A 15,290-nucleotide genomic window follows, 5' to 3' on the forward strand; every position below is an offset into this window, starting at 1 on the left:
TCTCACACCATAAGCAACTTTGCCGATCTGTACGCTAATCTCCTGCCAAAATCACGGTATCGGCGTATACGTTGGGCGTTCTGTAGCTGAAATAACACGAATACATGCGTGCATACATACTTGGACGTTCAATAACATTTCATCAACTTTCAACAAATACACATCAATGGAAGATACAACTAGCTTAACCTTTATGCCCTGTTGCAATTGCATAGCTGCTGAGTTGCAGGTGATCACATACTCGGATAAAAAACGTATTTCTGAAAATGGTACAATTTTTGTGGATGTGCATGTATTACACATACATGTATTCACACAGTTCAAGCACTGATATGATTAAATCACGTCTGATATAAAGAAGATCTGAAGTTCATTTGGCTTTATTTCTGCTTCTGCGTTTCCTTGGCTTGTGAGGTTTTCTCGGTTTGATGTTTGTTAAGCTACACTTGTCACGTTGTGGTGTCGCGGCTTTGCCAAAATCCTGAGCTACATCATAACACGTTGGCGGGAGCTGCGAAGTCTTGAAGTCCAGTTGCTTAATAATGAAGACGAGATTGAATGTGTAACGAACCACATGGAAGATATCCTTCAGTACCTGTAGGAAGAAAAAGTGAATTGATATGCATACCCTTGATTTATATTGGGCAGATTTGCTTGACCAACTTACAGTGCTTTCCTGCAATACAAGGTAACCTGAATCAGAGAATCAGAAAAAAACAGTGCCGACAGATTACAATTGAAAACATCTCTTCGATATCAGACCTGTCATCACTAAACCGGTTTGGGCAAAGGGTCAAGTTTCCTCAGCACAAACTATTAATGTGTCTGCCTATCCCCTTTACTCAGTAAACACTTATTGGAGTATTCTCACTGTCTGAGCTTACCAAAGATGTGAAACTCAAAACGAGTCCAGGTAGTGACACCAAAACCAGAGAAAGATACTCTGTACATGACAATGGATGGCTAACTTCGCATTCGCAATCAAAGTCATCATCTGACGAATAACCAGTGTCGGATCCCTCGTCGAAATTGACACAGCCTTATAGGAAAAACCAGAAAGATTAGATTAATTTAAAATAATCATTCATCGTAGTTGATAAATATTGTCTCAGTTCAAACTGTATCTGTAGTAGACAGTTGAGGCAGCTGGAGTAAAACAGGAGGACTAATATAGCACGACAGTATCAGGTGACGCTATCCTCATTACAATTTGAGTCGAAAACCAGGCACAGTACGCGGTAGAGTGCCGAATTATGTCACAACATTTCCTTGTTTGAGATAAAATACTGCATCTTTTAATAGTGATTTTAACTGTCAAATGCAGGGAAGATGGAGCAACTAAAGGAGCCTCGCAAACGATCCTCTGTGTACTTTCATCTGCAAACTCAGCGTCACATAGGACTGCTCACCTTTCATCTTTGATTTGTCTGTCTGGCTGTCCATACAACGCACAGCATTTCTGATTTGTTGCAAGTTTTCTTCTTTGACCTTTACCCTCACCACGATATCATTGGTTCCCGCCATCTGCCGAATGTCATCAGTCAACAGCGTCTCTTCGACAAGTCGGCGGAAGGTACCATCGTTAATGTCTCTTTCAAGAGTGTCTAAGGCATTCTCTGTGTTTATTTCAATGTCAATTTCAACGCAGCATTTACGAAACCTCCGTATTCGACCGTATCGCTTTTTACATCGCTTGCCGAATGCCGGGGAACCTTGTGTTCTCACGATCTCATCTTCTGCTTTCCTGAAGTCAAGCAGGTCAACATCACCGTTTCGTCTCATGCCCAACTCGACCCACACTCTTGCGATGTAGTCATCGTTGGTACGTGAACCTCGTCGTGACGAAATGTCCCCCCTGCAGTGCTGTGCTGTATTGAATAATAGAAAAAAGAAAATGAAAAATAAAAGGTATTGTTGCAAGAGGTCTGTAATGATAAACGAACGGGCTGAAAGAATTTAATACTACATGCCAAATTTATATATGATTGCGTAATTATTTGTAAAACAATGTAAGTGTTGGATAATAACATTCGCACACATCAATTCTTTGAGTATACTCACAAACACATGGCGATTTTTCAGTCACAATGCTGTTTCCAGTACCAACGTTGATATTTTTACCAATGATGTTTGTGATATAATTCTTCACAACAGTACTTATGCGTGGATGTCGTTTACACGTTTGTCGGTCACATCTTGCGTGTTGCCCGTTGGCTTCCACCTCGTCGTCCATAGCCGCTCTTCCATCTGGATTGAACGGAAAAACGATATTTTTAAATAGTGAATCAGATGTAAAGTGATGAAGATATTCAGTTTCAATTTATTTCGCTAGAATTATAAACTTACATTCACTCAAAAAACACATGCGAAAATGAAGCTAGGGAAATCGGTACAACTGCTAAATTTATGTTCTATAATTTAGCAAGTATTCCTAGCGGGGACCACAATATAGTTCTTCTGAACTAGTCGAGTTGTGGCCCCTAATATTTATACTACATGGATTACATAAGGTGGACGTCTGTGGTTATAGACAGTAAGAGCTGTAGCAATAATTGCAAACTATATTTCAAATCAAGTAAAGATCAAAACTGTATAGCGAGAAACAAAATGATATGAGACACAGTTCAGAAAACAACAAGATGAGGTGACCAAAACACCCCACGACTTTTGTGGAAAAGATGTATCAACATTTAAGTAGCCAATCTTTTAAGTGACGTTTTAAATGTTTTCTTTCACGTAATTTTTTTAATAGAATCTGGAAGTTTATTTTAGTTGCAGCATATTTAAAATTGTGTTGATTCAAAGTAAGATTAACTTTAGGAATATAGAAGTTTTCACAAGTTTTAAGACGTGTTGAATAACTATGAGGCACTGGATCGAGGTAACGATATACTGAATGTGAGAAATGACTATTTTTAAGGTCAAAGATAAAAGTACAAGTACTAAATTCATATTGCTTATAGATATTAAGAATCCCAGTAGCTTGAATAGAGGGGTGGTATGAGCTCGAGCAGCAGACAAAACTCTTGAAATAAAACTAATAGAGCACACAGCAAATGTTTCAAAGAAGAGCAATCACACATTAAGTGTCGATCGATGACGTGACCATGTACAACTAGACAAGTGCGTTAAACCTTCAGCTCTCCAAATCTGCCAAAGTTTTCAGCTCATCTCAGAAAGTCTGAGTACCAATACTCAATCATCACCTCCGTGAATACCCAGTCACCCCGCAGACCGAAAATGCCGAGAATCCAACCACCGCAAGGCAAGAAAAAGAAGCAAAAAAGCATCACAGCGTTCACTGGACCTGCTTCAGACCAAAGCGACGGCCAAAACGACACCCCTCATGAACATGAGGCCAGCGACGGGGAAGAACCTTCTCCAGATAAAATCACCATGGAAATGCTCTACAACAGACTGGAAACTTTGCAAACAGATGTCACCACGATCAAAACCAAACTCTTGGTATTATCAGATGTCGAAGATCGAGTAACAAAACTCGAGGAGAGGCAAAACGACTTCGAGAAATCGAGTGAATATGCGGTTACCAAAGCCGACGACAATGAAACCAGGATCGCCTCCCTCGAACAAAAAGTCTGTCAACTCACAGGAGGAAAGTACTCGAGCACAACGTCGACTAAGAGAATGCTCCCTCCGCTTCTACGGTGTAAAGGAAGAAAGAAACGAAAAGCCAATGGAGGTTGCCAGACAATTGCTTATGGACAAGTTCAAAGTAAGTGATCATGGAATAGAAAAAGCCTTCCGAGCCCCAGTAAGAGGGAGCATCACCAACAATCGGTCACGACCTATCATTGTGAAATTCACTCTACTGGCGAAAAGTCAACAGATATTACGCAAAGCCAAGCAAGCCCTAGTCGGAACAGAATCTACATCAAACAAGACCTGCTCCCCGCAGATTACAAGAAAAAACGCCTGTACCACAAGATCATGGCGCAAGCTTACAAGGACGGAAAGAAACCAATCTTCCGGAATGGAATGCTGTACATCGACGGAGTCAAGTACTCTGGACCCCCACCAACACTCGATGTGGTTTAAGAACCGCGCCTCAGACCACCCATGCGACTGCATGAACATTCGACCAGCAGATTGGAGAGCTACACTGCCACATCATCTTCACTCAAGTCATGCGACAACAACTATCTTTAACTTTTGCCAGAACTTTTTTTATTAGATTTAGAAGGAATTGTCTTTTCTCCTTAAGTCCTTTTCTTATCCTTGTTTTTTACTATTCTATCCCCAAAAAGGTAACAACCAACAGAATGGAAGTAAGTGTGCTTTTAAAATATTCCAATTTCATCAAACATGCAGAAAATTTAAAAAAAGAAAGAAGGTGTTAACATGGTTAAAACATAAGAAGCCAAATATTGTTTTCCTTCAGGAAACACACAGCACGTCAGATAATGAGAAATTTTGGTCATCCCAGGCTTCGGGCGACTGCTTTTATTCTCACGGGACACATAATAGTAGAGGTGTCATGACTATTTTACGCAACTGTAATCATACTGTGAACAAAACACTAACATCCGAGCATGGAAGGTACATTCTGCTAGATGTAACAATTGATGGCAGAAACTTCCTGCTCCTAAATATTTATGCTCCCAATGATGAAAAATCTCATGTTCAATTCACACAGGAACTTCTTGACATACTGTCGTCTCATGAAGTTCAACCAGACACAGAAATTGTCATCGGCGGAGACTTTAATTTTACATTTAATAATGAAATCGACAGATCGGGCTCCAGTGGTCCTAATTGGCAAAAAGTCAGGAGAGCATTTTGCAACTGTTAGAACATCACACTTTGATTGATATATGGCGAGTATGTAATCCCGGGGTCACTCATTTCACCTGGCGTAGACACAGGCCTTCCATAACACAAAGTCGCTTAGACTACTTCCTTATCAGCGAGTCACTGCAACAAGATATCAGCTCCACCGAGATTATCCCTTCCGTTAGCACAGATCATTCAGCAGTGACTCTGACCTTTGACCCTGTCACCACACCATTTGGTCCGTCATATTGGAAACTAAATACCAGCTTATTACAGGACAGTGTTTACATTGACGAACTTTCCCAAAAGTTTACCCTATGGCTCCAAGATTACGACGGAATAGAGGACAAAGGCCTCAAATGGGACCTCCTGAAATATGAGATTAAAAAATTTTCAATCTCATACTCAAAACAAATTGCGAAACTCAAAAAGCAACGTATCAATGAACTTGAGGGAGCAGTTTCCGATCTAGAGACCCCCTCAGGCCAAATGCGTCAGAGGACGACATCCTCAGACTCCAAAATGCAAAAGCAGAGCTCGAGAGGGAATATGACTACTAACTGAAGGTTCAATTATTCGTTCAAGAGTCAGATGGCATGAAAAAGGGGAGAAAAACAATAAGTATTTTCTAGGGCTGGAGAAGAGGAGGGGGAGAAAAGGGCATATCAAAAGAATCATTGGCGCAAACAATGAACTGAAAACATCGCAGAAAGACATTCTTTCTGAGCTGAAGACATTTACAGTACTCTCTACTCCTCCAAAACCAACCCAGAAAGGGATATTACTGACCACCACTTCCTGAAAAATGACAACATCCCCAAACTTGGGCACCAGCTCATGAAAAATTGTGAGTCACCAATAACCCACAATGAAATTTACTGTGCCCTCACCATGATGCCAAGAAATAAGACCCCTGGCAATGATGGATTGCCAGCAGAATTCTACACAACATTTTGGCCGACAATAGGGCCAACAGTAGTTGATTCTCTCAACTATGGGTTCGAAAACGGGAGTCTCTCCAACTCCCAGAGACAAAGTGTGATCACACTAATAGAAAAGAAAGGGAGAGACACCAAATACATCAAAAATTGGCGACCGATCTCTCTCATCAACGCCGACGCTAAAGTAGCTGCAAAGTGTCTCGCCAATCGTCTGAAAAATGTTTTGCCTAGCCTCATTAACTGCCAGCAGAGTGCCTTTGTCAAAGACAGGGATATAAGTGACTACATCAGGCTGATAGAGGAAATTCTCTGGCATACAGACGAAAACAACCTCCCGGGAATACTGCTTGCCATAGACTTTGAGAAAGCCTTCGACAGTTTAGAATGGGATTACATTATGGAATGTTTAAATACATACGGGTTTGGCCCACTCTTTAAACAATGGTTCATTACATTTTACACAGACTTGAGCAGTTGCGTTATGAACAATGGTTTCAGTACCGGATATTTTAACATTGAAAGGGGGGTGAGACAAGGAGATCCATTGTCACCCTATTTGTTCATCCTTGCGCTAGAAATATTCTTAATTAACTTGAATGATGACGCCAATGTCAAGGGTATCAGGTCAGGAATAGGTGAATGCAAATATGCCGCATTTGCGGATGACCTGACGACCTTTGTAACAGATGAACAGTCATGTCAGAGAATATTTGAAATGTTGCACGAGTTCCACTCACTCTCAGGCTTGATGGTCAACCCTACTAAAACGGAAGCTATTTGGCTTGGTAAGTGGAAAAGACGTAAGAAAAAACCATTTGGCATCAAATGGCCGACTTCACCAATCAAAATTGCAGGAATTTACATTTCGTATAACCAAGAGTTAAACACCACTCTCAATTATGCAACACCACTCAAGCAGATCGAAGGAACTCTGGGAACATGGAAAAAGAGATCCCTGACACTCATGGGCAAAGTTCAGATTTTGAAAACATTCGCCCTATCACAACTTAATTATGTCATGAGAATGACCACAATAACACCTGAAATTCTTAAGAGATTTGAACAGCTTATCTTCAATTTCCTCTGGAATGGGAAAGATAGAATAACCAGAAAGGTAATGGTCAGAGGGGTTTCCGAGGGGGGCTTAAAGGCTCCCGATGTGAAAACTACACACAAGCTTATGCGTATAAACCTTATTAAAAGGTATTTAGATGAAAACATAGAACACCCCTGGAAACTCTTTCTAGACCATCGCCTAAAATCTGTGGGTGGAAAGTACCTATTCAAGTGTAACTTCGATTTAACTCACTCAGTCTGCCCCTACCGAGATTCTACCAAGAAATGCTTGAATCCTGGTCGGTCTGCAATGTTGAGGTCAATGACTCTGAGATTGACATTACTTGTCAAACAATTTGGAACAACAGAAATGTTCTAATTGGAGGGCATTCTGTCTATAATCCAAAGCTAAGACAGAAAGGGTTTGAATTTATATTCGATTTACTTACCGAGGAGGGGTATCTGTCATGGGAAAAATTAACCAACAAAAACCTCCAAGGGAACGAAGTCCTCCTTCTTTATGGAGCAATCACATGTCTCAGAGTTAGGTGGCCGGAGCCATTGCTGGTTGAACCGGTGTTTAAAGATGAATATGAATATGTGTTTTTTTAATTGTAACTTTCGACCCTCCCACAAAGTTACCAGGGAGAGCATCAGAAACGCCATTTACAGTAAAGAGGAACTAAGTCCAATTAATGAACGATATTATGAAAGAGAATATGACTTTACTGGACCATGGTCTCCCATATATAGTCTACACCATTTAAGGTAGCCATAGACACAAAACACGTGAATTCCAGTTCAAACTTCTTCATCATATTCTATACACAAACTACGATTTATCTAGAAGAGGCATGGACCAATCACCGCTCTGTTCATTCTGCCAAAACAGCAACGAGACACTAGATCATCTTTTCTACACCTGTAAATTCACTGAGACCTTCTGGAACGAGTTTCACACATTTTTCGAGGCATCTCTCAGTTTGTTCACGAGACATAACTTAAATGAAGTGCTCTTTGGCGTTGACGGTTACTCTGACATTCATAATCACTTGCTACTGTTAGCCAAAGACACATCTATGCCATGAAAATGAAACAGAGTAAACCACACTTTGCAGCTTTTATGTTGCAAGTGAAATTCAACTACCATCTAGAGTACGAAATAGCTCTGGAAAAAGACAAATTAGAGAGACATTGCAACAAATGGATTTCAATTTTACACAAAATTGTAGATAACTAAGCACTGTACTTCATTTTTATCTTAAGTTCATGTTACTAAAAAAATGTTACCAATAAAACAATTTTAAATACAAAAAAAAAAGAAGAGCAATCACCAGGGTTTTAGAAATGACTATAGAACCGAAGAGAACACTGCCTCTGTGAAAAAGGACGTTTATGAGACTAGACAAAATTGAAAGCAGTGAGCATTTAACAAGTACTAGTAAATGCACCGCAATAAAACATTAACCTTGTTGTTATCTATGTGTTTTAATTTCAAGTTTAAAATTCATACTTCAAAGTCCTCATTATCGAAAAATAGTAGTTTATGATATGTCAGTCACTGGTCAAATAGGAATCGATATCTGTCATTGCTATTCATTGTAAAACACAAACTGTTATATCAACCATTCTAACTAATGATTGATGTTGTTTCTCTCACCCACTGTGTTTTGCATAATTTAATACATAAGATAAGAATTTATAAGGAAAGTAGTCATCATTTATTTTTGTTTTGTTTTATACGTAAACAAAATGCCGAAATGGCCTCAAGACCAATGGAAACCATTCGACCTTGACCTTTGACCTTATCAAACATAACTCTTGTGTGCCAATGGTCGTATCATAACAGTCGGTGATTTTATTTTGTTCTTGACAACAGCGCTGAACGTCTGCCACTCACAGACAAGACAATACTAACAAAACATTTGATTGAAATCAACCACAGATATATAGTATGACAAGAGTCAATATAAGCTGCTCTGCTCAACGCTTAGGTTGCTGCCGTTCGCACTCCAAGCACATGCACATGCATTTCTCTCAGAGAGCAAAAATCACGCCAGTGAGCGCCCCTTTGCACTTACTCTTTTAGCCTGATATATGATGTAGTGAGAGCAGTTTAGCGGAGCTTACTTTTTCTGGATAGATTGTCTTCACGCACGATTCGAGCGACGAAAAAGTAGCAGTCGCGGGACAACGTGTAAACAGTGTATAAGGCTGATATTAAACATATTTCCACCAACACAGTCAACGCTAGCAGTTCATCTTGACCTGTTATGGGATAAGAAATGAAAGAATTTGGACATTGGAAAATTTGGAGTGATAGGATACTATACAAACTTTTGTTATTCAATGTAATATATTGCACCTCCAGTTGCAACGAAATGAACTTCTACAAACTTTAACTTGCACACACTTTGCCTTCTCCGAGGCCAGGATGACAGTTTTTCACCATGAGACTCACGAAGACGTGGTCATTGTTACCAAGTTAGGGTATGCTGCAAAGGGCAAATTACGGTTCATGGTCTTTTTTATTCAACATGTTTATGGTCATTGCAAGTATGAATAAAGGCTATGTTTACTTACTAGAAAGCCAAAACAGAATAAATTCGCCACCAACGATGAGAGGGAAACGAATGCTCTGACTGAAGGCTGATATGGATTCTAACCACTCGAACATGTCCACTCCTCTTAGGAAGCGATGTGGATTTCACCGTACCAGCTGCCATGGTAGAAAAACGGCGATATTAATTTTAATTTATAAGTATACAGGCACACGCATATTTGTGCCAGTATATATCATTATGTATAGGCATATGTATAGGCGCAGACATTTTATTATTGATAAACGTGCCATGATTTCATTTTGCGCCTTACCATAAAGCTCTCAAGAAATTTAATAATAGAAAAAGGGGCTCTCCCAACCAAGATTTGAAAAGGTCCATAAGGTGACACTTTATCCAATCCTTCTCTGTAATTATGAACAATGTTTTTCCTAATACAGAACTTGCATATCTCTGGAGTTTCATATCTTTGAAAACTGATGCGAATGTACCTCACTGGAATATGGTGACTAACAGGCAAATTTGTACAATGAGTTTGATTTTGGAATTTCACCCCAAAAATTCGTTTCACTGTACATGGTTGTCTATGGCAAAAACTTTGAACAACTTTTTTCCCATAGAAAACTAGCTATATCCGTGTTGTTATGTAACTTTGAAAACTGATATGAATGTACTTCATAAGAAGGGCATTTGTATCACTGAAATTTGATTTTTGAATTTGAACTTCATTTCAGTCATTTCAGTTAACACTGTAGTAGTCTAAAGGGTATAAACTATGAACAATTTGTTTTCCTTTGTGCATTCACATGTTTTGGCAATTGACCTCAATTTAACCTCTACGAAAAGGTAATTTGAAATGTGCAACAAATATGAAATTGAAATTTCATAAAAAGATATCATCATGTTATACATATGAAGCTACAAGGCAAACTGTGAAAAAGAAATCAATGTAAAACTAGCTATATTCTTTAAAATTGATTTATTTTCCTGAACGTCTTTTTCCTGGCCCTTGTTATATAGTCGCCCAATTATAGTCAACTGTTGCTGTCATTTCTCATTACCACACTTTGACAACTTGTCAGCGTGACAGTGTTCACAAACACAAACTGCAAATTGTTCATCAGTCATTGAAACACAGATGTTTCGTTAGAAAACCTAAGAAAACTGGTTCATGAAAGGTTTGTTTTCTGCCCCGTTCAGAGTCATTTATCGGTATGATATGCATTTAGTGAAAAGTTAGAGCCCCCTATATTACACTGGAATTTACAAGCCCCCCACCCTGGTTTTTTTCGTGCCCCCTCCCCATTTTCTCTTTCGACCCCTCTGCCGTTAATAATGCTTATTTCTTTACAGCTGTAACAAGTGATACACAATATTTCCTGCCCTACATCGAAAGAGGGGATTTCCCTGACACGTATACACAAATGATTGCATCTTCCAATGTTGTTGTGTAAAATCCAACATTACGCCATAAAATCCTGTCTATTTGCGACATTTCACCTTATGATATACACAGTGAGCACTCCATTAACAGAAGTGCAACCTGTAAAGGCCAGACCTCGTTCTGGCAGGCAAGCATATCAAGCCAGTCGACTTCGCGGACGTTCATATCTTACTTCAGCATATGTTACCAACGTCGCACGTATGGCAGACACGGAGACCATACCTTATTGCATTCAGTTTCTACACATCGCCAGATCGTACGAATAACATCATAAATTTCACTAAACCGAATATTTACCAGAGTCATGTGTCCAAGTTTGTAATCCTGATAAAACTCATGGATACGAGGTCGCTGACGGTACAGACCAGTTGAATGGCCACTACGAATACGCTGGGTTGAGCTGTCGGAACAGCGCCAATAACGTCCAACTATCGAATATTAAACGTTATGTCGAAACGCCAAAATTCAAGAATGATTGTAGATTACATTAAGAAATATCATTGACATTTGCCACGCGCTTTATAGATTGTCAATATGACTTTTGTTAAATATCTCGAATTTAGTATTACTACTAAATGTGAGGCACGAAGAGGAGTTCATCTTCGAAATCAATTTTCTTCGAAATAAGTTTTCTTCGAAATAAATTTGGGAAACGTGATTGACTGGCCGCAATGTACCATAGGTTATGATGCGATATTCTCATTGTTTTCTTGTTTCTGTTAACGTCTTTGGTATTACACAAACAGTATATATTTTATATTTCATTGACTACAAAAAATTTCATCTTTTTTCGTAGACTGTTGTCGATATGAGGAAGAAGAAGCTTCAGACACACGCTTAGAGTCTAATAATTTTACGTTATGCGAGAATATGAATAATTGCAGTTGCTTGTAAACGGGCTTTGTTTGGGAAAGAAAACACGACTGAAGTGCGCATTACCTGTAGGACTTGAATTCAGTTTGAGTGATAGTCATGAAAATATATTTTGACTTACATATTTCTTTTGTTCGGGTTAGAAATTAATTTTATTAATTTATTTTATTAATTAATTTTATTAATTTATTTTATTAACTATTATTATTGAAAATTGACATTCCTTGATGTGTATCGTTTTGATTCAAGCAATCCATAATTTACAATGAAGTCAGAATACTCTTAGTTGTGGTGGGATTCTGGCGTGGACCACGTACAGTGGAATTGTATGTGCTCAGAGGGTTCAGTGTTACTTGTAGTTAAATATTTATCGTCACTTTAATCACTAATAATTTTATTATTTTTGTTCTGTAAAAACATTTCTTTGGCTCCAATTAGGAGAACATCATATACAATGCTGAAATACAAAGTATTAACCTCACAGACACGATACATAAGGGGCAGTTTATGATGTAAATGAATTCAAGTCAGGACTATATAATTCAGTTTGCAACGGTAACAATCTATGTAAAACGTACAAAAACGTCCAAAAGGAAACTGAAAAATAGTTATAGTTGTTAAATCGTCGTTGCTGGTACAAATTATTCATAGCTGAGTTCATCAAGCTACTCAAGACTAAAATATAAATCAAAACTTAGCCTCAAGCTGCCCGACATGATGGCGTGTCACGCTGTCGCGTTGGAATTTCGGAATTTATTCGCGCTTTCGGATTCGTTGAGACGACAATTTTAATCATGCCACAGCCAATCAAATGCAGAGTTCTCCAATTGGCGTCGAATCTTCTTGTTGAGAATGCAAAACCTTGGTCCAGTCGATTTACTGGCAAGATTCAAGCGAATCATATTATGATTTTGATTTCGATCGAATCACAGGCTGTGCGTCTTTGCTTTTCTCACCACCTTGTCGTTTTCCTTCATTCATTTCGAGTTCCTTTGCAGCATTTGATTGGGTCGCGCCTCCAGTTCCCCTTCACATCAAACTGTGTGTGAATGAGTGTCTCAAGTTCATCTCCGCTCTTCCCAATGAATTCAGGTTTACGTTGGAGAGAGAGAGAGAGAGAGAGAGAGAGAGAGAGAGAGAGAGAGAGAGAGAGAGAGAGAGAGAGAGAGAGTCTGTAGTTGCCCTTAAAATTGAGGTTTTCAGTCCGCTTTGGCCGATTTCAAGGTTTGAAGGTAATTTACAGCACAGGGATATGGTTTTGAAATCGTTCATTGTCGTACAATCGTTTTCAAATCAAGGATATCACCTTGTAATTGAGCAAAGTATGAAAAGTAACCGTAATAGACTCTGGCCAGTAAATTTCCTGCACAGTTGTGATGAAAAGTGTGAAAACAAGATAGTAAGCGTGCCTTTCCTCCCAAATGTGGCATGACGGCAGTTTGACTTGTCAGGCAAATTGTGAATCTTCCACATATATTTTAATTCTGATTGACAGTGTTTTATTTTCCCAAATATTGCTTTTTGTGACACTTTTTTCTACTCGCCACGAATTTTAATCAGTCACATAGAAGTATCGTGTAAAACAGACGTTCTCTACGTAAAGATTTGATGTAATTAAGCAGTGACCCCGCCAGAGGCGGGTATAAATGGGGTTTTGTTAAAGTTTGAGACATATAGCACAAGCCGATAGGCGAGTGCTATATGGAGCGAATTGTACCAAAATCGAGTGTATACCCGACTGCGGCGGGGTTATTGCTATCATATTATATCAACTTGTGTGTCTTTGTCGTCTTATATTGGTATTCTCGTCTCGTTTAATCACTAAATGCAGAAAACGGACGTCCGAGAGATCGAACGTCGGAAATTCAGTGCCCGAGACCGAGTTTTTTTTTAAAGTTGGGATTACGTTGAAGATAAACGCACACAGTATTTTACGCATAACGATCATTAATATTTCATTTTATTCACATTGAAACGCGAACTTTAACTTGGCAAAATTTGCATTGTACTTGGACTAAGTCAGCTGTTTCATTTAGGAAATCTTTCTCTGTCAGCTAAGTAGTGTATTTGGCCATCTTTGATGTCCAGTGAGGCAGACTACAAAAAGTGACATTGCAAGTATGGCAAAGCGCTAAAAGTACATTGAGGTATTTCAAAAAGGAGGATGAAAAAGTCTACACCTATGCTAACAAAATAATATTAATTAAATTAATCATTTATTTATTTATTTTATTTCTTTATTACCCTGTAAATTTCCCTGCAAGCTAAATGCCCTCCACTTTATTGGTTTCCGCATATCCTGGCTTGGGGAGCTAAAAGGGCAGCATTTTAGCATCGGAGGAAGAATGATCTCTCGTCTAATCAGAATGTCGTATACAAGGTTTTACCAATAAATTCGTCACAATAAACTTTCGCTTTAGATGAAGCAGACGATTACATTAAGGCCAGAAAAAGATATGTTTTTTGCTGCCAGAGCAACAGAGACGGCGGACGATCTTTTACTAATCATACCCAATAATTTTGTCATAATGAATTGTGACAGATACATCAAATATCGAACACAATACAAGAGAAAAACACGCAATAAATATTATTTTTATTGAAAACTGGTCATTCACAGGGATAAGTAGATGCAACTTTTGATATTTCATTCAGTATTTGTCTTACATCTTGTTTGATATCCAACTACCGTGACCTATTTATCACGATGGTTTAAATTCTTCTGCAATGTTTTCAATCGTAGAACTTCTAGAGTTGGAAATACTGTGAAAATTTCAGCATTTGAAAATGAGAAGTATTCAGCTTGTCAACACTCTTAGTACATTTCATCGCATCAACATTGATGACCTGATGAATTCAATAGTCAACACTGCCAATAGACATTGTATATACAGGTATTATATACAAGGAGTATACTAAGCGATTAAATGTGATTGTCGCAGTAGAAAAAGATATAAGATTACGGAAAAAACTCAAACTTACGGGAGTGCAAATAAAGCAAACGAATACGGCGGTTTTTTTAACTTCCCGAAGGCTGTAACTAATGTTTTAATTTTTTTTTAGTGTACAGTACTTTGACTCAATGTTTTGACCTCTGTGCTATTGTCCCGAAACATATTATACAGCGGTCTTGAGACCTTATACTGTAAAACTATATTTATCCCTAAAAGAGAGGCAGCATGCTGGAGATGAAACAGTTGCTGCACTGTGGCAAGCCATTCCTTTGCACATATGAAATCAAAGGTACAATAAAACTTTTATTGAGTATTATTGTTGCTAGGGAAGGTGTTGCGTAAAATGTCTGTGCAATAAAATAATGAAACAATGCGGCAGTATTTGCTGCTATTTTACCGTATTAAAAATTAACCATAAATTAATCCATAATCATAAAAGGTGGAATAGGTGATTACGAGGAACCGTTTATTTATATTGCCCTTCCTACCTAACCTTCAAATGTATACCTGATTGTGTGTTTTATTTTTCTTATCCTGATCATGGTATAGACAACGTTACATGTCCTTTATCTGGATTTTTACAATAATATCATAGAAGTCTAGCCTCCAGGAAACAGTCAAGCCTCCTATTAGCCTATATGATATTTTGCAGAGGTTTAAGCATGGACGC

At 38.5% G+C, this 15,290-nt stretch overlaps 1 protein-coding gene across 1 annotated transcript; it reads right to left on the reverse strand.

The window, feature by feature from the left end:
- Window positions 1-366: 366 nt before the first annotated feature.
- Window positions 367-11,196, reverse strand: LOC139116698 (uncharacterized). The gene is made up of 7 exons (XM_070679291.1): window positions 11,091-11,196; window positions 9,372-9,507; window positions 8,919-9,056; window positions 2,062-2,247; window positions 1,410-1,868; window positions 885-1,039; window positions 367-595 (listed from the first exon to the last, which is right to left on the reverse strand). The coding sequence occupies exons 2-7, from the start codon at window positions 9,463-9,465 to the stop codon at window positions 371-373; spliced, it is 1,257 nt and encodes a 418-aa protein (XP_070535392.1). The 5' UTR covers window positions 9,466-9,507; window positions 11,091-11,196; the 3' UTR covers window positions 367-370.
- Window positions 11,197-15,290: the final 4,094 nt, after the last annotated feature.

The sequence above is a fragment of the Ptychodera flava genome, chromosome 18 (assembly GCF_041260155.1).
Source record: "Ptychodera flava strain L36383 chromosome 18, AS_Pfla_20210202, whole genome shotgun sequence".
In the NCBI taxonomy this organism is placed as follows: domain Eukaryota; kingdom Metazoa; phylum Hemichordata; class Enteropneusta; family Ptychoderidae; genus Ptychodera; species Ptychodera flava.

Coding starts and splice junctions, on each gene's coding strand:
- LOC139116698 (XM_070679291.1), bottom strand. CDS start 9,465: ATGTTCGAGTGGTTAGAATCCATATCAGCCTTCAGTCAGAGCATTCGT. Junction 9,057..9,371: donor TATTCTGTTTTGGCTTTCTA/GTAAGTAAACAT, acceptor ATCCCATAACAG/GTCAAGATGAACTGCTAGCG. Junction 1,869..2,061: donor TGAAAAATCGCCATGTGTTT/GTGAGTATACTC, acceptor TATTCAATACAG/CACAGCACTGCAGGGGGGAC.